The following is a 22,630-nucleotide window of genomic DNA, read 5'->3' as shown; positions in this document are numbered from 1 at the left end:
GCTGGAGGAGCCCAGACATGGGGGCGATTTAGCTTCCGCACATGTGCATACAGACAGCCACACACATACACACACACACAGCAACAGCACGAGTGACTTGAAAAGTTAATATAGCGACACGCTGCAATACTCACAAATTGACAACTCCTGCCTCGGATATTGTTGAAAATATGCTGGATGTTTTAGTTACACTATTTGCCCTGCCAATCACTTTTTTTATCAGCCATTCTTTCCAAAGGGAAGAACGCTAATGAGATGGCCATATCTAGCTGTGTATGCATCTATCCGTGTGTCCCTCCTTAATAACTTTGGGGTTTGCTGCCCTATCCACACCAGATTTTCAGAACATGTCAGGTGCCCCAATAGGACCTCGACGGCGGGGGGTATTTTTGGTGCTAGGCCCACATTTACCTGCCGACGTGCATGTGTGTCCCCAGAAAGCAGGCTCTATTAGGTTCTGCAGAGAATTTGCTATTAGATCACAATCTGAAGCTCACCAGTTACCGTAAGTGTTAAAATGCTGAAAAACTATACTGCGCGCCTGATGTCCTCTATGTGCATTGCCCTGATAACAGGAAGACTCATGTCCAGGGTTCCAAGTCAGCGGAACAGAGGACCACGGAACGGAACTTATGCATAAAAAACAAAAACCCAAACAAACCCACGATTCATAAGGACAGAGGATACCTGAGATTCAAGACGGCCTGCTGCCAGTCCTGCTTAAGATCCCCCCCCCCCACCTTCTGTTAGTTAACAGATCTCACCAGAATGAGGGGACCGATAGCGAAAGTCTTCTTTGGTCAGGAGGAGTAAGGCTTTGCCATTCATCTCAAAGGCGTTGCTGTCCAGTGCTCGCAAGGAGAACTCCTTTTCTGCCCACTTCAGCCACTGCGCCACGTCGTCCCTGCTCCAGTACGCTGGCTGCAAGCCTGCAAAAAAAAAAAAAATGGAACCCCAAGAAACACGGTTAGCGGAGGAAAAAAAATAAAGCGGAAGGAATAGAAAGTGCGATCAAGGGAGGGTCTCGGGCACTGGAAGGGGCGGGGGTTCTAATCTCACATTTGGCCTCTTCTTTAAAATATGGAACTCACCCTTCTTGTTCCACATGGCTGGAACATTTCTAAATATCATTCTAAGCAAAGGGGATGCCAGGGAACGCTTGGGCTGTGATTGGGGCTGGAGAAATTCCAGGAGCCGGGCACCTGGTGCCCAAAATTCAAAAAAGGCAAAAAAAAAAAAAAAATATATAGGACGAGAAGCAAGAAAATATTAAAAACTGAACCAAGATAGACCAAATTAGGCAAAAAAAAAAAAGCCAAACAGAATAAGAAAAATAAGAGCCAAAATGTAAGAAAAAGGAAAAGATTTCCCCTGGCCCCCTCAGTTTTCTAAATCTGTTTCTACTCCCAGCAGTAATAATGATTTTTTTTTTTTTTTAGGGATATTGGGGTTTTATCACATTTAGACTGAAGGACTTCTTGGTTGAGAATCACACAGAACCTTATCAAGCAATCCATGGGGAGCATCTGAATTGGTGCTCCCAGCAGGCTCCCTGCGAGTACTGGGATAAGTAAGGTTGGCCCTGGCTATTATCTGGATGGGAAATCCCAGGCAGGGGCCGGCCTGGGAAACCCAACGCTTCATAACCAAGGCAGTACAAACTGCGCAAGCAAGAAGGAGAAATCTCTCAACTGGAAACTTTTCCATAACAGTTAAGGGAGCAAATACCAAGTGCAGCCTTTCTCAACTTTCTTCTCTGAAATCGACATCGCCGTCAGCCCCACGCCACTTAACATACAGATGGCCACCTCTGCTACGCTTCTCTTATCCACAGGTCGGCCGCAAACAGACTCGCCCGTTAACGAGGCACTGCCACGCAACCAAGGAGAAACCTTTTATTAAGGGGGCAACGTTGTTTGCACTTTCCACATGGGCCCTTTGAGCGCATGCAGAATAGAGCCAGTCTTCAAAGGGTAGCCAGCTGCGCTGTTACAAAGCAGCAGCCCCACGGAATGCATGCTAAGGAGTAGATTTTAAATATTTGCGCGAACAAAAGTACGCTGGATTTTATAAGATACGCGTGTAGCCGCGCGTATCTTATAAAATCCAGGGTCGGCGCGCGCAAGGGGGTGCACATTTGTGCAACCTGCGCGTGCCGAGCCCAGCGCACACTGCCTGTTCCCTCCGAGGCCGCTCCGATTTCAGAGCGGCCTCGGAGGGAACTTTCCTTCGCCCTCCCCCCACCTTCCCCCACCTAACCCACCCCCCCGGCCCTATCTAAACCCCCCCCTAACTTTGCGCGCGCCGGCCGGCAACCCCGCTCGTGTTCCGGTCCCGGGGGCTGGTCCGGAGGCCTCGACCACGCCCCCGGGCTGGCGCCACGCCCCCGGGCCCGCCCCCGAAAGGCCGCGGCATGCCCCGAAACGCCGCGTCATTTCGGGAATGCCCCGGACACGCCCCCTCCCGCCCCTTTTCGAAAGTCCCGGGACTTACGCGCGTCCCGGGGCTTTACGCGCGCCGGCGGCCTATTTTGCATAGGCCGCCGGCGCGCGTAAGTCCCGGGACTTTCGAAAAGGGGCGGGAGGGGGCATGTCCGGGGCATTCCCGAAATGACGCGGCCTTTCGGGGCATGCCGCGGCCTTTCGGGGGCGGGCCCGGGGGCGTGGCGCCAGCCCGGGGGCGTGGTCGAGGCCTCCGGACCAGCCCCCGGGACCGGAACACGAGCGGGGTTGCCGGCCGGCGCACGCAGGCCTTTTAAAATCCGCCCCTAAGAGCGCCCCCAAGTCCTCTGCACCTGCTCTCTGTGCGGGGGTACATGACACGCGTGCAGGTTCTTCTCCTCGCCTGACTTAAAACGCGCGCCTGGAAACACCTCTTTTTTGTGTGGAACAACTATAGTCAGCGTTTCTCTCCTCGGGCTAGAAGTCTGCTGTTAAATCACTTGTAAAGTGATGATGGGTAAGTCCCGGTATAGGTTGATTCCTTTTATTTTTGTGCGATGGAAATGGCAAAAACCACCCTCGTAACAGAACAGGGGCGTTTGAAGAGAAGGTATGGAAGGAGGGGATTTGGAGGGTAATTATGGGTATGAGAGGGTTGGGGGGGGGGAAGGGAGTGGTGGGATTTAAGTTGTTTGTATTTGTATTCGAGTAAGAAATCCTGGATGAAATATGCGCTACATCGTTTTGTTTTTGTTCGGAGTGGAGAGGAAAAGTATATAAGGAGCATAAAGACCGAAATAATTCAGAACATTTTGTGTTTCTGATTTGTACTTTGGAACCTTTGGGGTAAATTTTAAAAGTTACACGCGGGCGCCCATGTGCTCGCGCTACCCGGCTCGCACACATGGACACCCGGTTTTATAAAATCTGGGGTTGGCGCGTGCAAGGGGTGCACACTAGTGCATCTTGCGTGCGCCGACGCCCGTGGCCTTCACCCGTTCCCTTCTCCCTACTCTATCCTTCCTACTCCTTCCCCTAACCTTCCCACCCCCTAGCCCTATTCTAACCGCCCCGACCTTTATCGCACCTCTTGCGCCTGCCGGCACGCGATCATCTGACACAGCGGCAAATGGTCGCTGTGCCGGAGGCCTCAGGCTCCGCCCCTTTTTCGAAGCCCTGGGACTTAGACACGTCCCGGGGCTTTATAAAATAGGCCCGGCGTGCGTAGGGCTTTGAAAATCTGCCCCTTTATGTATATGAATGTATAACTATTGTAAAACTGATTTTTAACCCGGCTAAGAGCACATGCTCGCTAGGGAAGCCAGTGGCCACTTTTAAACCAGGCAGAGGAGGATAATTTCCAGCCGAGCTAAAAAAAAAAAAAATAAATAAAAAAGAGAGGCATTCCTGGGCTGGGAGGGAGGTTGCTTAGAATGGAGGAGGAAGGGGAGAAGCAAAGAGTGCACGTGCATTCCATTTTTAAAGATGGACGCAGACTATTTTACTTCCGCTAGGCCGCCTGCGCATACAGGCGAAAAGTCTGCGCGTGCCCTTTCTCAGCCCGTTTTATTTTTGTTACTTAATTTTCAATAGGAAACCACCCGGGTAGTTTCTTTTTGAAGATTAGCTGCAAAGTACATGGATTAAAAGTGCGTGCATGCTCCAAAACTAGACAGCCTTTTGAAAATTGCTCCCCTAAGCTATTTTTATTTTAGCCTGGCCAAATTCGTTCTATTTCTTTGGGCTTCCAGCTGAATAAGAACTGGCCTCCATTGGGCAATGCTGTCATGAGCCTTCATTTGCAACCATCTACAGTACCCTTATTTTATAACCTTCCCTAGCCTGGCCATAACAATGACAGTCCTTGGTAGGGAGCCCCAGGCCGATTTCATGTTTTTTTCTCTGAATTCCTCTGGCTTAATCATACATCGACTCTGTTATGCAGCAGCTTATTTATTTATCTGTATTGCAAAATCAATGGCATTCAATTTATACAATGGCCAGTAAAAGGCTTTCTTTCACCCTCCCTTTCAACTGGCATCATTTCTCCTCTATTTACTGCTCTTCTCAATTTTGCACTTCTAATCCTCTTTTCGCTTTTTTTTTGTCTTTGATTCTTGGGGCCACTGTTACTCTTGGTCTCAGGCGTTCCTGTATTGGCTGGACTCCACTGGCTTCTTATTTAATCAAGGATTATATATAAAATTAACTTATTGGTTCACACATTGCTTGCTCTCCCATTCGTTTTCTGGTGGATATGATGCTAAAGTTGTATAAACCAACACTAAAATTACACTCTTCACAACAGGCCTTGCTGGAGGTTCCTTCTGTGTGTCAAGCCACACTATCGTGGATGCTTCAGTGTCTTTTCGGTTGCTGCCTGTCATATCGAATAATCTGACATACGACTTGAGATCTCTTCAATGTACCAACACTTTTAAGAAACATCTGAAAACACTTTTTAGACAAGCTTTTTATGAGTAATATGCTTATTCTTAATGTTTCTATTTATTTTAAGTAGTAGTACTTTTATATTTAGGAAGCTATGTTAAACATTACTTTTTAACCTAGCTTTTATAAGTAATTTTATTTTTGAATGTCATATTTATTTTATTTGGCTATTTTGTATTTTATTTTAAATTGGTCATAATTTTGTCTCATTGTGGTAATGTGTGTGTTGGTTGTAAGCTACCCAGGGTACAGGTAACATATAAATATAATGAATCTAAATCTTCCACGTTGTAATTTATCATGGTGGTACAAAGCCAGAAATTCTGCTTTACAATTAACTTTTGCAGGGATTGAGGAAGGTGGGGAAAAAACCCCCACAATACAAAAAGAGACCTCACAACTTTATATGCAATTAACTAGAAGACATATAATTCCACATTATGAAAATGTAAGCACTGAACATTTTAACAGTTTTATTTTCTATTTGTATATACTAAATGGTATTTTTTTTAATATTATGAAGGATTAACTTACACAAACAAAAAGTGTACCCGATAATATATTATTATTCATTCAAATAAAATATATAATACACTCACATAATACAATATTTCCAACTTATCCCAATAAAATGCTACCCAATTGTTCCCAAAATATTCCCAAAGATATTCTTATTCCCAAACATTCCCTATTCAATATCTTTTGGAATATGTTTTAATTATGTGAATAAAATATATTGTTACTGGATACATTTTTTGTTTGTACAATTTTATTTGGTACCTGGTGTTACACCTTCTGTATTTGTATTGCTGCTAAGGATTAATGTACACCATAAACCCAAATTATTATTTTTTTGTTTCAACAGTTCAGCATCGTACACTCAGCTTTCTCGTTATGAATCTCTCAGAATGCAGCATGCTTGCTGTCTCCACAGGTCCACAAAGGAAGTTTGACAAGGAACACATGTGGCTGCATTCCTAAAGGGGTTTCTCCTGTTTCGTGATTCTACAGTATAGTACCACCAATCCAAGATTACTAGTAGGGAAAACCCATCCACTTCCGCTATGCCTGGCAGCAGGACGGACGCAGAGGGTTGGAACTGCTGCAGTGCTCCTCACATTCTAATCTATTTTGGGGACTTCAACTAGCGATGCTTTATCTGCGAGCAGACATCAAAACTAAGTTTTGAGTTGGGAATCATATTGTGTGGTATTTTGAGAGTTGATATGAGCACAAAAAACTTCTAGGAGTAGCCATGATAAATCAAAGGCCTGCAACCAGAACATAGCGGGGACAGATGGCATCGGAAGATATCATCCAGCAAATTACAAGAAGTGTGTCCTCTGCATTGGATGGGCGTTTTATAAAACTCCAAATAGCGATGGAGGACATCAAAAAGTGCAGAGACTGAAATGGCAGAACAACATATCTCCATGCAAGTCAGAGGCAATTTTATTTATTTTATTTATTTAAAGGCTTTTCTTTGCCGACATTCGTAAGACACATCATGCAGGCTTACATTGAACTGATAAGAGGAAATACAAAGAACAAAAAACCAAATTGTAGTCAAAACAAAACAAAGAGGTAAAACAAAAAGGGAACTAAATACAAAGGAGGCATTATAAAACAGATATTTGAGGGCTAGGTGAGCAAAAGGGCAGAGATGTCTGGGGGGGGGGAAGAACTTTATACAGTCAATACAATGTTATCTTAACTAAGAATTCATGTGTCGAGGGGGTACCAAACAGGATTCAGGGAAGGGGAAGGTAGCGTACCAGAGAATCAGGGGAAAAGATGAGGTAGGGAGGCGCTAGAGGTGGAAGGTGCGGAGGGTGGGGGGGGGGGGGGGCTGGCTGGGGAAGGTCAATAACGAAAACTGTTTAGGCTAAGTTATGTTGTATCGGGGTAGGCTTGCTTGAAGAGCCAAGTTTTGACTCCTTTTTTGAATTTGGTGAGAGACGGCTCTATACGGAGGGGGGCGGGGAGCGAGTTCCAGAGGGAGGTACCAGCTATGGAGATGTCCCTTTCTCTGGTGAGGGACAGATGCGCAGACTTGAGGGAAGGGGTATGGAGGGTGCCAGCATAGGCACCTCTTATGGGGCGGTTCAATGTGCGGAAGCGAGGCATTTCTTCGAGCCAGGTGTGGTTGAATTTGTGTAGCGAGCAGTGAAGAATGGTCAAGGCTTTGTATTGAGATCGGAAGGCGATAGGTAGCCAGTGGAGTTCCTTTAAAATAGGGGTGATGTGTTCCGTTTTGCGAGTATTTGTTATGACTCTGGCCATGGAGTTTTGGAGGATCTGGAGTGGCCTGATGGTGGAGGCCGGGAGGCCGAGTAGCAGGGAGTTGCAGTTGTCCAGTTTTGCAAGCATAGTGGTCTGAACTACAGTGCGGAAGTCTTGAGCGTGTAGTAGGGTTTGAGTTTTCTGAGGACATTTAGTTTGTAGAAACCTCCTTTAAGGAGTGAGTTGATGTATGGTTTGAAATTTAGTTGATGGTCTAAGATGACACCCAGGTCTTTTACTGCTTGTAATTGGTGTGGTGTATTGGTTGTGTTGTATAGTGTAAGGTGGGGAGTGCCATCAGGGTGGTTGGAGATGATGAGTAGTTCCGTTTTAGCTGCGTTCAGAGCTAAGTGGATCAGGTGGACAATCAGGTGGACTTAACTTAGCTGAGCTCCTGAGATTCAGGGTAAAGATGATGCAAATTTCAGGGAAAATACTTAGATCCTGAATTTTTAGCCTGGGGAACATCTGGGTATTTTTTTTTTTTAGTCTTTTGTCTGGTCTGGTTTTCTAGATAGTAACATGCTTATTCTTGATCTCTCCTTGTTATATGGTGCAAGTTAATATCCTTACACTGAACATTGATGGTGTCCACTCTCCAATAAAGCGCAAAAAGCTGCTATGTTTAAGAGGATACAATCACAGATTGTTATGATCCAGGAGATGCACTTATTTGAGGAAGAGCATGCCAAGCTGAAACGAGATTGGATTGGTCAGTTTCTAATCTTCCTTTTCCAGGAGACAAAGAGGGGTGACAATTTTAATTCCTAAACCAAACCTTTTTCAAGTACAGCAGCAAATACAATATGAGGAGGTTACAATAGGTGCATTATTAAATTAGGAACACTATATGATAAAAAATAGGCATTGTGTAATTTATGTGTAATGTGAAACATGTGTAATCAAACCTTTACACATGTTTTTTTTTTTTCTGGCATAGTGTCATACTTGTTATGGTTCCCAGATTATCAGGTGGTCATAGATGGTGATTTCAATATTGTTGCTGACCACCGGACTGACTGTAAACCAGCTAAAGAACCTAAGTTAGGGGATACCTCTTTAGCTGTCAAATTTTGTGTGCACGGAGTTGGGGGATGTTGGATGTTTTGCAAATTCTGTACCCTGGCATAAGACTATACATTCTATTCTAATCCTCACATGAGCTACTCCAGAATTGATTATTTGTTAGTTTCAGAGGGTCTTTTTCCAGTCGATGGTTAGTATCATTGCTATCTCTGATCACGTGCCTGTAACATTGCCCTTGGGCTTGGAGGATGCTGATCCGGAGAGCATTCACTTAGAGAATGAGCCCAGGTCTGTTTCAAAATGTCAATTGTCGTAATTATTTTCAAGACAAGTGGACTGAGTATATGTCTCACAATGATGTATCACAGATCTCTTCCCCCCCCTGTAATGGGAAGCTGGCAAAGTGGTAATACATGGTCACATCACTGCATACACTGCTAGTCAAAATAGGATTAGGAACACGGAGATTCTTAGGATAACTAACCTTGTAAAAACGGCTCAGGACAAATGCAAAGCTGGTTTAGCAGACACACAAAAGCAGGCACTGGTTCAGGAAAAGACTGCTTTGAACCAGTTATTGTTTCAGAGGACTACAAAATTCCTAGGTTTCTTCATATATAAGCTATATAAATATGGGAACAAGACCAGCAAACTCTTAACTAATTGGATTAGGGTAAAGGGACAATGTGCATTTATTCTGGGGATTAGGGATAAATTAGAGGTACACTAGAATGCCAGGACAGATACCACTCAGAGCATATTTTTTTTTAAACTCCTTTCAGAACACAGAAGTTAGCTGGCTAAATTTGAATTTATTAAAACTTGGGTAATCCGCACTTTCACAGGGAAACATTACCAGGCGGATTACACAAAAAACCCATAATGAACACAATTAAAATAGTGCAAATATACAAATACAATAAAAATGACTTCAAAACGAAATATACATTAAACAAAATCTGCCACTATAAAGGTGAAAAAAAATGGCTGTTCAAGAATAGCTGGCCTAATCTTCCAGGTTATAGGGCCTTTTTGAATAAGTAGATCTTTAGTGACTTCTTAAACTGGTTGATGTTTCGGAGGTAGAGAGTTCCAAAGAGATGGGCCCACCAGCAAAAAATCTCTGTCTTGTTAATGGAATGCTTGCAATGTTTACTAAGGGTATTTCAAGCAAGCATTTGCCTTCAGTTCAACATTTAACATCTATAATATTCAAGATTTTATATTTTATCTGCCATTTTATGGGGAGCCAATGCAAAGATATTAGTATAGGAGAAGCGTGATCCCAGAGGGAGATATTTGTTAGAATATGGGCCACAGCATTCTGTACCAGCTGCAAAGGCTGTAATTTATATTGAGGAAGACCTATGTATAATGAGTTTCAGTAATCAATTCTGCACAATACCAATGAATTCTTGGGCACTTATCTGGATAAATTCTAGCCAGCTGCGGGCATGCACCAGAGATAATTAGCATACACTAATAGTTGAAATTAGCCTGCGCTATTTGCACCCAGCGTATGCGCAGACTGGATCACACATATGTGACTGTCACAAACCACAGGCAACCTGTTATGTTTTTGTAAGAATGTGAACCCTGGCCCGAGGTGAGAGGTGTCTCAGCCCACAGGGAGGAGCCCTGTGAGCCTCACCGTCGTAGGCGTGGTCTCAGTGGTCAAGGACACAGCTGTCAGGTAGAAACTTTATTATACTGGTAGGAAGTAAGCTCGCGGAGCGGGAGGTGTTGATAAGAACAGTTCTGAGCTGCGGGGTAACTCCCCACAATGTCAATATCTGGTAGTGGCCCACAGAGCGGGGTACGCCGAAGATGTCTATACTGTAGAGATGATGAGGTGCAGGAACCCTGGATGGGGATCCTGTGGAAGGTGTGGTAATATCCTGCAGCGCAGGGTATCCTGGAGAGACTCCTACTGGAGAGGATATGGTAGTGGCCCGAGGCCCGGAGTACGCCGTAGAGCAGGGGTCGGGAACCCATGGCTCGCGAGCCAGATATGGCTCTTTTGAGGGCTGCATCTGGCTCGCAGACAAGTGTCGCCACACTTTCCCGCTGACCCAGCTGCTCCCCGGTCCTCCTCCGCCCGGGCTTAAAATGCTGTCAGCCCGGGCGGAACGCGGCAGGACAGATGGAGTCAGCGGCACCGGCGTGCTCTCTTCTTCCCGCCCCCCCCCCCCCCCCGCGGCCCGGATGAGGAAGTGAAGAGTATCGGGTGCGTGCGCGGCAAGAAGAGGTCACACGCTAGTGCGCTCGGCATCGGCCCGAAGAAAAGAAGACTGCAGCGCGGCTCGGCGGAAAATGAAGAGGTTCAGCCGCGGCAGATGGGATCCGCCTCCGCGAGGGCTGAAAATGAAGAGGTTAGCGTTGGGAGAAGGCTGCTGCTGCCGTGAGTTCCCGGGGTGGGGGAGAGAGAGAGTGAATGAGCCTCATTCACTCTCTCTCTCCCCCACCCCCACCCCGGGAACTCACGGCAGCAGCAGCCTTCTCCCAACGCTAACCTCTTCATTTTCAGCCCTCGCGGAGGCGGATCCCATCGGCCGCGGCTGAACCTCTTCATTTTCCGCCGAGCCGCGCTGCAGTCTTCTTTTCTTCGGGCCGATGCCGGGGGTGGGGGGGGCTGTGTGTGTGTGTGTGTGTGTGTGTGAGAGATTGCATGTATGTGAATGATTGAGAGCCTGTACATGTGAAAGAGAGTATGTCTGTGATTGAGAGCCTTCCTGTGAGAGAGAGAGCATGAATGTAAGTTTACCATTGGGAACCTGTATGTGTAAGTTTGTGATTGAAAACCTGTTTGTGTGAAAGAGTATGTGTGTATGATTGAGATCCTTTGTGTGTGAGAGAAATCATGTGTATGTATGATTAAGAGCCTGTGTGTATAAGTAAGAGAGATCATGTGTGTCTGTGTGTGATTGAGAGCTGGTTTAGGTGATGGAGCATGTGAGTATGTGATTGAGAGCCTGTGTTTAAATGAGAGAGAGAGACAATGTGTGTCTGTGTGTGATTGAGAGCTGATTTAGGTGAGGGAGCATGTGAGTATGTGATTGAGAGCCTGTGTGTAAATGAGAGAAAGAGAGGACATGTTTGTAAGCATGTGAATGAGTCTGTGTGTGAGAGAAAAAGACAGCATGTATTTATGTGATTGAAATCCTGTGTGTGTGTAAGCGTGAAAAGATAGACAGCATGTGTGTAAATGTGTAATTAAGAGCTTATATAAGTGAGAGAGAAAAAACATGTGTATATGTGAGTACTGAGAGCATGTGTGTATAGGTGTGTCATTGAGAGCCAGTGTGAGAGAGAGCGCTGGTATGTGACTGAGAGAGGAGAAAGTTCCAAGCAAACCACCCCACCTCCTGCTAATTCAGAACAATCTCAGGACACCTGGATATCAAACGTTCCCAGGTATGCAGAGCAAAAAAAGTTTTGTATCCTTATTATTTTTCATTACTGGGTCTTTGTGTCTGCTATTTTGAAATATTTTGTTGGTGTCTGGAAATGTTTTATATGAGTTTTTAATTATTGGATATTCTATTCATCAGCTGTTTCGAAATATGTTCTTTTTGTTAGTACAGTTTTACTGCTGATGATTTTATATTTCTTGATTTGTTTTATAAGGATGGGTGATGTTTCTTTTTTCCTTTGTTACACTGCATACAGAGACTCTGGCTTGTTGCAGTTTCCAATTCAGTTTTTTCTGCATGCTTCTTGTTATGCGTTTTGGTCTCTTTATTCTATGTTAGGTGAGGGACAGCACGTGATTCAGGTGAGGTTTTCTGCTGGCGTGTTGTTTCTGTGTAGGACTCTATAGCAGCCTGACTTGGTCCGTTTTCCTAATAGGAGATGTATTGGTGTCTTAAGGCCTGGTGTAATATTTTCAGAGACTTATTGTACTTTAAAAGTGTGATCTTACATAAAATGCACACATTTACTTGTATTTAGTTTTAAACATATTGTATGGCTCTCATGGAATTACATTTTAAAATATGTGGCGTTTATGGCTCTCTCAGCCAAAAAGGTTCCTGACCCCTGCCGTAGAGGATTCCTCAGCAGGATAGCAAATGATGAAGTCTGAAGGCTAGTACTCACGAAGGTAGTTCCAGGAGACTGTCCCGGGGAGTGGGACAGGAAGTAGTCCAAGGCAGGGAGGCCCTCAGAGGAGCGGATAGCCAGGAACGTGGAAAGGCCCCCGAAGACCGGGTACCCGAGTGTTACACGCCAAGGCAGAGAACTGGAACCTGAAGTCCAAGGATGGAGCGGAATTCTGCAACGAGGGAACTCCTTGCTAACTCGTAGAAGCGTAGGGCCAGACAGCTTAAATACAGCAAGGCGGTGACGTCATGCGGAGGGGACACCCCCAAGGTTCTCGCCATGACGTGTACAAAGGTGGCCCGTGCGCGCACTTGCTTAGGTAATTCCTGGATCAAGATGGTGGTCGGTTGTTGGCGGAGTCCGCCATTCTTCCAAGGATTGACGATGCAGCAAGAAAAGAGGTGAGCATGAGAGGTCGCAGCCGTCTGCGACCGACGGGCATAACACAACCAACTTTTATGAATATATATATATATTTATTATATACAGGGGTAAATAAACTACCCACGGACTTGCAGACCCCATGAATATCTTCAATTCTTAGGGCTTGTCAAAATAACAAAAGCAAACGTATGCGGGTAATTTGATTTTATCATCCCTTCCCCCTCTGAAAAACTACCTGCACAGAATTGCACCTGCTTTCTCTGCAGAAAAGTTTTTCTGGCAGAAACAACGCATGCAGTTTTAATCATATAAAAACTGCACATGTTGCTCTGTCTCCTGCCCTCCCCCTCAGGAATGCCTCTTAACGACATGGGCAAAATTACATGCATTATAGAAAACAGGCAATTCTAACACACCAAGGGTGGGTAATAAAGAAAGCCCCTGTATCTACAAAAACCCTGTTCTACCTGCGGCAATGGCTGTCATCATTAACCTCCTTGGGATTTACTCTCAAAACTTATAGCCTGCCTTTTTTTACTAAATGTACCCACGAGAGGTTTCAATAATTAAAACATCCAATCAGCATACAGCAGCACCCTCTCGTAATGAACTGCCGGTTAAAAATCCATTTGCAAAGAGTTTCAGCCTGCTGCCCGGCAGCTGTAAGGAGCAGCCTTCCTTGCTCAGCATTGGCAGGGCCGGTGCTTCCATTAAGACAAATCAGGCAGCCACCTAGAGCCCAAACGTGTGGGGGCCAGAAAACTTCTGCCGGTGCCAGGGTCAGCGGGATGCTGTGCCAGAGCCAATACCGCCAAAGAAGGGAGCGCAGTGCTGGAGCTCACATCAGTAGGGTAAGCTGGGGGAGAGAGGCTCATGAGCTAAGGTTTGCCGAGGGCGCAAAATTCTTTCACCAGTCCCCGAGTATTGTATTACATTACTAGCACCCTTTACCTTGTCCGATGATGAAGTTACTAGTAGCAACTGCCGGCCAGCAAGTACTACATGGCCCATTAACCTGTCCTTGTCCATTGTGTCTGCGCAGATCCTACCCGGGATTCTGGTTGTCTCCCTCCATTACCTTCTGCAGTCTTCTCTGTGCTCCTTTGTGGCTTGGTTCTTCAGTGCATAATCCTCGTCAGGCATCACTTCCCCTGTGTGTGCCATCATCCACCATGACCAAACTGACAGCTTTACCCTGTGCTAGGAGCCCATGTGAACGGAATTCCTTTTAGGTTTACCTCTAAGGCGGTCCACAACAACTCCCGTTTCTTCCTGCCTCCCTCACAATTTTAGTGGCTAACTTTGTGTTCTGAATGTAAAGAGTTCGTCCTCCTCTGTCTTGTCTGAATATGAAAGCTGTTGTGGTCACACCACCAAGACTTTGCAATTATAATCACATCTGACTCTGTCTCTATTACATATACATATATATATATATATAGATAGATAGATAGATAGATAGATAAATACACACAGGCAACATGCAGGGGTGTGCTTGGAAGTTCTTTTTATCAGGCTGATGGCACCTATGACAATTCTACTTCTGTATCTTTCTGCACATTTTCCTAGTTTCAGAGTGCATATATTTTACTGATAGGGTGATCAGGTTTTACATGCAACATCACTGGACATGTTTAAAAAAGCCAAAATTGAAAAGACTGGTGAAATATGTGCTAGGATTACAAACAATGTATCAAAAAAGAATCACATACAACAACGTGTATATATATAGCAGGACGGGTTCACCCTCATAAATGAGTGACTATACATATACACCCAAAAGGTGTTTCAAATCTCTTGTGCACTTGTCTTGTATGTGCAGGCACTCTTATTGTATTCATATGGTGTCCCAATTTTTCTTTTTTTGTAATTTTTTTGTGCGAAAGTCCTTTTTGTTCTAAATCACGATAGCATATGCCGTTCTTGTAAACACAAAGGAAAAATGCAAAATTTTGAAAAAGGTGAATTATCCCTTTTTTTTGTTTCTAATATCACTGAACCACGGAAAAGTACACTTATCTTTTCCAGGAAATGATTTGGAGCAAGTGGCTCTTCAGCCTTGCTCGGACACCGCTGGTGTTTCGAGAAACTCTTCTTCAGGGGCCTTAAAGTCTGGAAAAAATGACAATAGCGTGTTAAACACTCACGCCACCAATCCTCACCAAACATGTTATCAAAGACTTACGAATTAGAAATGGAAGAACCAACTCCTGCGTTGTACGGCATAGAGTAGGATCCGCCATTTTAAAACTGACATATTTGAGGCTACGTACTGCCTCAAAAACCGGCCAATCAGAAGCCTCAAACAAGGGAATCTGATTGGAAAACAAGAGCAATCCTTTAAATTATTATTTAAGTGTTTAAGTTATTGCCCTTCTTGGGCCTTTTATTCTTCTTACTTCTAAGCTGTAAAGCCTCCAAGTTTATAGTCCTTGTTTAATGTAACTTACTGCTCTCTTCTGATTATTTTGTACTGTTCCATTTCTGTTACAAGTTTCTCTATCCCCCGTTCGATGTAAACCGATCTGATATAGTATTTAACCATGAAGTTCGGTATAGAAAAATGCTAAATAAATAAATAAATAAATAAATCAATCAATCAATCAATGACGTCTACTCGATAGCTTCATTCATACCACGGGAGAATTCAGTACAGAGTTTAAAAATCCATCTTTGCTCCTTATAATTTAGCAGAGACTTAGTATCTCCCCCTCTGATGTTTTCCGGGACCATATCCAAAATGGTCCACCGAAGATCTGTAAACTCGTGGCTGGCTGCCAGGCAGTGTTTCACAATTGGTGCCTCCACATTGCCAGTATTGAGTCTGCTTCTATGCTCCCTTAGACGTACTCTGATCGATCTTGACGTGCGGCCAATGTATAATAAGGGACAAGGACATTGTATCAAGTACACTACATGATGCGAGTCACAATTTGTGAAAAATTTCTTTGTGTGTTCGAACTCAGTGAATGGATCCTTCCAAATCTCACCCGTTATCACATACTGACACATGTCACAATGGCCGCAGGTCCCATGATGACCAGTGATGTGTGTGTGAACGGAAGTTGGAAGAGCTGCTCTTACTAAATGATTTCTGATGTTCTAGTTTTCCAATCAGATTCCCTTGTTTGCTGAGGCTAATTCTGATTGGCTGGTTTTTGAAGCAGTACGTAGCCTCAAATACGTCAGTTTTAAAATGGCGGATCCTACTCTATGCCGTACAACGCAGGAGTTGATTCTTCCATTTCTAATTTGTAAGACTTTGATAACATGTTTTGGTGAGGATTGGTGGCGTGAGTGTTTAACACGCTTTTGTCATTTTTTCCACACTTTAAGGCCCCTGAAGAAGAGTTTCTCGAAACACCAGCGGTGTCCGAGCAAGGCTGAAGAGCCACTTGCTCCAAATCATTTCCTGGAAAAGATAAGTGTACTTTTCCGTGGTTCAGTGATATTAGAAACAAAAAAAAAGGGATAATTCACCTTTTTCAAAATTTTGCATTTTTCCTTTGTGTTTACAAGAACGGCATATGCTAACGTGATTTAGAACAAAAAGGACTTTCGCACAAAAAAATTACAAAAAAAGAAAAATTGAGACACCCTATGATTACAATAAGAGTGCCTGCACATACAAGACAAGTGCACAAGAGATTTGAAACACCTTTTGGGTGTATATGTATAGTCACTCATTTATGAGAGTGAACCCGTCCTGCTATATTCACGTTGTTGTATGTGATTCTTTTTTGATACAATGTTTAAAAAATCAGCACAGATTAGAGCAGTTTATGTTGGTCTTGATGTACTTATTTGTAAACCTCTGGCATTCCAGAAGTCCAGAGAGGCGAAATAAAAGTTTTAAAATAAATAAAGTGGTAACAGAGCATTGCCCAAAGTCTGTCAACAAAATGACTGAATATATTACACCTTATGAGCTCCATGAGGAAGTTCTTTTTTTGGCACAATGCAGGTATTAAGAAAAGCCCTAGTAGTTAAGTCTAAGAGATTAAGATCGTACCCAACACACCCTGTCGTCATAGCATGTTCAAAAGAAACCCACTTGAAGACACTAACCAAGAGAAAACAGAGAACAATTCTTCCTTAAAATCAGAACGACCACTTATGCCCCTTCCAAGACTTTCCTCTTGGCTTTTCATATGGCAAAGGGTACAACTGACAATGCCATTCTAACCCTTTAAGGAGTCACTGTCAGTAATGATATCACCTCTCAAGGAAAGACAGGGAGAATAACTTCCAAACAGCTGTGCGTGTGCTGATATGCGTGAAAATCTATTCCTGAATTTTATAACCTATTTATCTGTGATATACACAAGTTATAAAATACACATAAATGTTGCACATGTAAAAAAAAAAAATATATATATGAGAATACATTTTGCACTTATCTGGATAAATTCCAACTTATCCAGCTAAACAGCACACTTATCCGGACAAGTTTCGATTTATCTGGATAAGTAGCAGCAAGGCCACTAATTGGAACTTGGCCAGATAAGTGTAGCTATTTAGCTGAACAAATCAGAACTTGTCCGGGAAAGTGCCGCTTTCAAGATTTAGCCAGATAAGTTGGAATTTATCCAGATAAGTAGCGAGCAATTGCTATACTCACATATTTTGTACATCTAACTTTAAAAATATATGTGTGGAGATTTTCCTTGCATAATTTACATGCCTTTACCCCCTCAAAAGTCAGTTTTTGCACGTGTAAATCGGAAGATTTTTTAACATACATGCGGAAATGAAATTACCAGTTTTATCACTTAGTCTACCAGTTAACCCAATCAATCTGCAAGTCATCAAGATCCTCCTGGCTTTTCAGCCTGAACTCCACCCATTCCACCCAGAACCTCTCCCTGTCAGCATTTCGCTTTTAAGAAATTTACAACTCCAAATACACAGGTGTAAATCTATGAAAATAAACTGTCATATTTACATGCATAAATTGCTTATAAAATAGCAACTTACTCATGTAAATGTTGGCCCTGCCCCTTTATACACACAAAAATGTATTCACATATGTTTACTTACACATGTAGTCTGAGGTTTATAAAATAGCATAAACTTGAGCATATGCTAGTTACACACATATGTGCTGATTTTTATGTGTGCAACTCTTTTAAAAAGAGGTAAATGTGAATAAATTATGCAGATAAAATCTCCACGCATATATTTTTAAAAGAGTATCAGCGAGGATAGCAGCTGCGCATAGACAGATAAGTAGCGCTTTTTAGAAATCCGGCTAATCTGACGTAGGGCCTTATTTTCCAAACGTATCGCACGCGGTAAGGGATGTTTCGCACGCGAAATGTCCCTTTTCGCGTGCGATACCAAAATGGGGGCGGAGTCAGCCCCTGAAAAGGAGGAGTCGGGGCGTCACAGGGGCTGACTCCGCGACGACGGCGCGCATAGCGAAAAGGTAAGTGCCTTTTCGCTGCCTATTTCGCTCCCAATAGCTACACCTCCTATGGTGGCGCTATTGGGTGCGAAACCGGCAGCGATCGCACCGCGACGGTGCGATCGCTGCCGGCTAGCTCAGGCCCGCCCCCCGTCCTTCATCTTCTAAAGTATCGCAGGCCTGCGATACTTTAGAAAATGAGGACCTTAGCCAGATAAGTGACATTTAAAGACTTAGGCCAGGATTCATCAAACTATCGCATGTGATAGGAAGAGGGGTGTGCTTTATGGTAATAGCCTATTTATTGCAAACTGAGAGTCCATCAAGCTAGGTTGAGAGAACATTGTAGCACACGAACTCCAATGTTAAAGATAATGAGTTATAGGATATACATAGTTCCTCTATGTACTCACCTCTATGTACTCACCACTATTGTACATAATGTTACATAAGATGTACATAGTTGTGTTTTTTTACAGTTTTCTCTCTGGTACATAGTTGTTTTGTACCCAGTTCCTCTGATTTCCTCCTACCTTACCCTCTCTCCCTACCTGCCCAATCCCTCTTCGTTTTATTGTATTTTCCTCCTTTCAGTTAAATGTAAACTGGCATGATGTGCCTAACGAATGTCGGTAAAGAAAAGGCCATAAATAAATAAAATAAAATAAATAAATCTCATCGTTGTGTGAGTTTCCTCACTCCGAAGGTCATCAAATCTTCACAAGAGTGTACTGTTCTGTTCATACATCTCACTCTGAATGTCAAAGTGGCCCCTAACCCCTACACTACTACCTAAACCTTACCTCGAGTTACTGGGTGGGCCTCCTATAGAGGTATAAATACCTAACTACTACTAGAAGGTGAGGTATGGACAGTGGGAGATTTCTTTTATCCTTATTAGTTTTAATTGATGTTTTATGTTTTTAAATCTTTTATTGGTATTTAGGAGATTTAAAAAAACCAAATTTATAAGAGTTTTTAATTACTGGATGTTTTATTTGTCAGCTATGTTGAAATATTTATTTTTGTTATTAGTATGGTTTTACTATTATGATTGATATTTTATATTTCATGATTTTACTGTTTGATGTTTTATGAGCAATGGTGGTATTTCTGTTTTTGCACTGTTGATTGCATACAGATTCTGGCTTGTTATGGTTTCCAGTTCAGTTTTTGCCTCCACATTTATATTCATACTTTATGGTCTCTTTATTCTGTATTTAGTGAGGGTAAGTCTGCATTCTGCACTTCTGACTGAGGTAAAGTATTCTGCTAAGGTGTTGATTCCGTCTAGGGATCTTTAGCAATCTGGCTTGCTCTGTTTTCCTAATGGGAGGTGTATTGGTATTTTAGGAGCTGGTGTAATATTTGTAGTGTTACTTTTTCATAGGTAGGATTGTTATTTGCTGGTAGAGCTTTGGTATGGGAGGTTTACTATATTGTAATTGTTTATTCATGACTTTCTGAGGATCAAGCCCAAACCAACACGTTACAACAGCACTTCCTAAACTGTGGATTAAGACCCAGACCTTCAGCTGGGGTCACAAATATCTCAAATGACAGTGCTCTTCAGATGCCAGCAGCCCCAGCATTAGCAATGGAAGTCAGAGAGGGGCCTGTGAGGTAGCACGTGCTCATAGGCCCTGCAAGGGCCCCAACCTCGTATGAGTTGCTGTGGTAATAGGAAAGAGGACATATCAGAGCCGCTGCAGGATCTGTGAGCTTGCACTTGCTTACAGGCCCCATGCTGACTTTCATTACTAATGCTTCTGCTGCTTGCAGATCACCATCAGTCTTGAGACCAGCCATGAGTGGAGGAGAGGGCTGAGTGTGAACAGGCTGGTGAAGAATGTCTCTGCTTCTCTCCCCCTCCCTCCACCCACCACTGAACTTATCCAACAGAAAAATATTGCTGCTGTCATCAGCCTGCCCTATTGTCATCCACCTTTGCAATGGCGACCAAAGGAAAATGTAGCTGCTGACCCTGACCAGGAGGAGGAGGGGCTGTTTGAAGCGGGGTGGGGGGGGGGGGGAATCAGATGCAGGAGGGGACTGAGGGTTGAATCAGCTGGAGAGGGATTGGCTGTGGAGGGTGAGGGGGGGGGGGGGGCAATGACAGAAGATCCATGGCAGAGGTAATAAAGAAGCTGGGGGGTTGAGAAGGGATCAGCTGGAGTGGGGTGTGTGTGTGAGAGAAGGGTTGGAGGGGAGGCTGCGAGATGACGGAGATGGGATTCAGAATTAGAGTGAGGGGATGACAGGATCAGCTGGGGATTATAAGAAGGCCTTGGGGTACAAGAGGATCAGCTGGGGCATGTGAAAAGGGCTGAAGGAGGTGAGGAGTGGGTGGGCTGGGGAGATGAAAGGAAGTGGGGGATATAAGAGATCAACTGGAGGAGCACTGGCTGAGAGAGGGAGTTCACTGGAGGAAATGAGGTCATCTGAAGGGGGTGAAAGTTGAGAGCAAGGATTGACTGGACAGGTTGGAGGCTGAAAGAGGAGATCACCTGGAGTGCGGGGAAGAGGAAGGTGATTGTTGGAGGTGGACCGCACAAATTTGTTTTGATCATCCTCGTGTATTTTCAAGTACTAAAATGGGTCACGATGGCTAAAAGTTTGGGAAGCCCATACCCATATGCTTAATAACATATGGGTATTTTTGCAGGGTTTTCTGGTTGGTACTACAGCAGTGCATGTAACTATACATGTTGTAAGTCATTTTTACTTCAGAAGATTGTACTCTGAATGTTCTTTTTCATGCCAAATCTGCGTGTGTGCGTGTGTGTAGGGGCGGATTGCAGGAAAATATCGGCCCGGAGGGGATTTTTTTCAAAACCGGCCCATGGGGTATCTGACGCCCTCATGCACTTTCCCTGCAGCACATGTGTCAACAGCTCCCAAAAGCATGCCAAGTCTACCTTGGAACCTAGTAGCATTGAGCCAAAATATCTCCAAAATAAACTTCATCTTTCCTAAACAACTAAGAAGTTGAGCACATTCTAGACCAAAGGTGAGCAGATCTGCAGCCCTACTCCATCCATGCAAATTCGTTGGGCCCCTACACATCTGCTTGTATCTCTTACAGAGATATATACTGGATTCCTGGTCTGGCTCTTGAACCAGTTGCAAGTAATGACACTGGCAGTCAGTGTCAGACACACATACACTCAAGCACAAACAGATTTTTAGATTGCAGAAACTTTATTGGAACCTAAGCAAGTACCTGGGATCCTGCCATGTACTTGTGACCTGGATTGGCCACTGTTGGAAACAGAATACTAGGCTTGATGGACCCAGTATGGCAGGTCATATGTTCTTATGTTAAGACACATATTCTTTCTCAGACACAAAGACACATCCACACAGAGAGTGTCTGTGTCAGAGAGAAAGATACCCATACACACACTCTCTCTCACATACAAAGTGTGTATGGGCATGTGTCTCACTCTCTCTCTCTCTGACATAGACACACAAACACTCTCTCTGACAAGATAATGTGCTGCTGCTACTTATGTGCTCACACAGTGAGCGCTCCCAGTCCAACACTGCTGCATCATGGTGTAATGTTCTTGCTTGCTGCCAGCCCTTTCCCCATTTTGCAACAGCCCCCTCCCTTTCCCAATTCCATTCTCTAGACGATTTGCTGGTTCCACAGCCAGCTGCTTCTCTCAGAGCTCAGTACAGTCACCTCAGACAGAAGCCTCCCCAACACTGCATAGGCACTTCCTCCTGGCTTACCCCGTTCATTCCTGTTCCTGTAGCTTGCCTCCTCTTCTCTACAAACCTCCCACCACTCTAGTGCATTCCCACTGACTGAAGGCTACACAGTCTGCTGCTTTGATGTTGATTTTGATTGGGGAAGCCGCGCTTCGGCAAGCCCCTTTTGCTCAGCACCGGCCAATCTGTCACCGCGTCACTCCCCCCCCCCCCCCCACTGGACGATGTTAATTTTAATTACCGGCGCATAGGACCTGCAGAATCCTAGAGCATTCCCTGCCTTGTGCATCATTCTCCCAACTGTTAAAGCACGCAAACCAATCTTTCAACCAAAGAGGCTTCTGCGGCACTTAGCAGCTTTAATCCTCCTACTCTGGCAATGCCTGTCACATCATTCTCCCAATGCGGCAGGGTGGCAGCCATACTGTCCGTCAAACTCAGGGTTCAGAGCCGGAAAAACTCTCCAGCCATAGCGAGCTCAGAAATGTGGCAGGAGTATCGGAAATAGCTATTTTTTTCCTTTAAAATGTGTATAAAAAAGGGGGTGCGTCTTATACACCATTGTGTCCTATACGCCGACAAATACGGTATATTATTTACATGCATTGCTGTTGTACCAACTAGAAAACTGCAAAAAAGACACCTGCAGCCATATGGTATTTGGACTACTGTAAAGAATGTCGGCCCTCAGAAAGCTTTAAGTAAACCTCCCATACGAAAACAGTACTAACTTCCAGCACTCAAACAGTAAAACCCTACCTATAAAAAGGCAACACTGCAAATAATACCAAGCACTAAAACACCAATACACCTAATATTA

General features: G+C 44.1%; 1 protein-coding gene across 2 annotated transcripts in view; it reads right to left on the bottom strand.

The window, feature by feature from the left end:
• Positions 1 to 22,630, bottom strand: part of ETV6 (ETS variant 6) — a 249,449-nt gene that overhangs the window by 51,771 nt on the left and 175,048 nt on the right. For both annotated transcript variants that reach the window (XM_029599789.1, XM_029599790.1), the window contains exon 3: positions 765 to 929. In XM_029599789.1, coding sequence (XP_029455649.1) covers positions 765 to 929 — 165 coding nt within the window. The remainder of the gene's footprint in view (positions 1 to 764; positions 930 to 22,630) is intronic.

This window comes from Rhinatrema bivittatum, chromosome 4 (assembly GCF_901001135.1).
Source record: "Rhinatrema bivittatum chromosome 4, aRhiBiv1.1, whole genome shotgun sequence".
NCBI classification, from domain to species: Eukaryota; Metazoa; Chordata; class Amphibia; order Gymnophiona; family Rhinatrematidae; genus Rhinatrema; species Rhinatrema bivittatum.
Note: the sequence above shows the minus strand (reverse complement) of the source record. Positions and strands in the feature narration are given on the sequence as shown.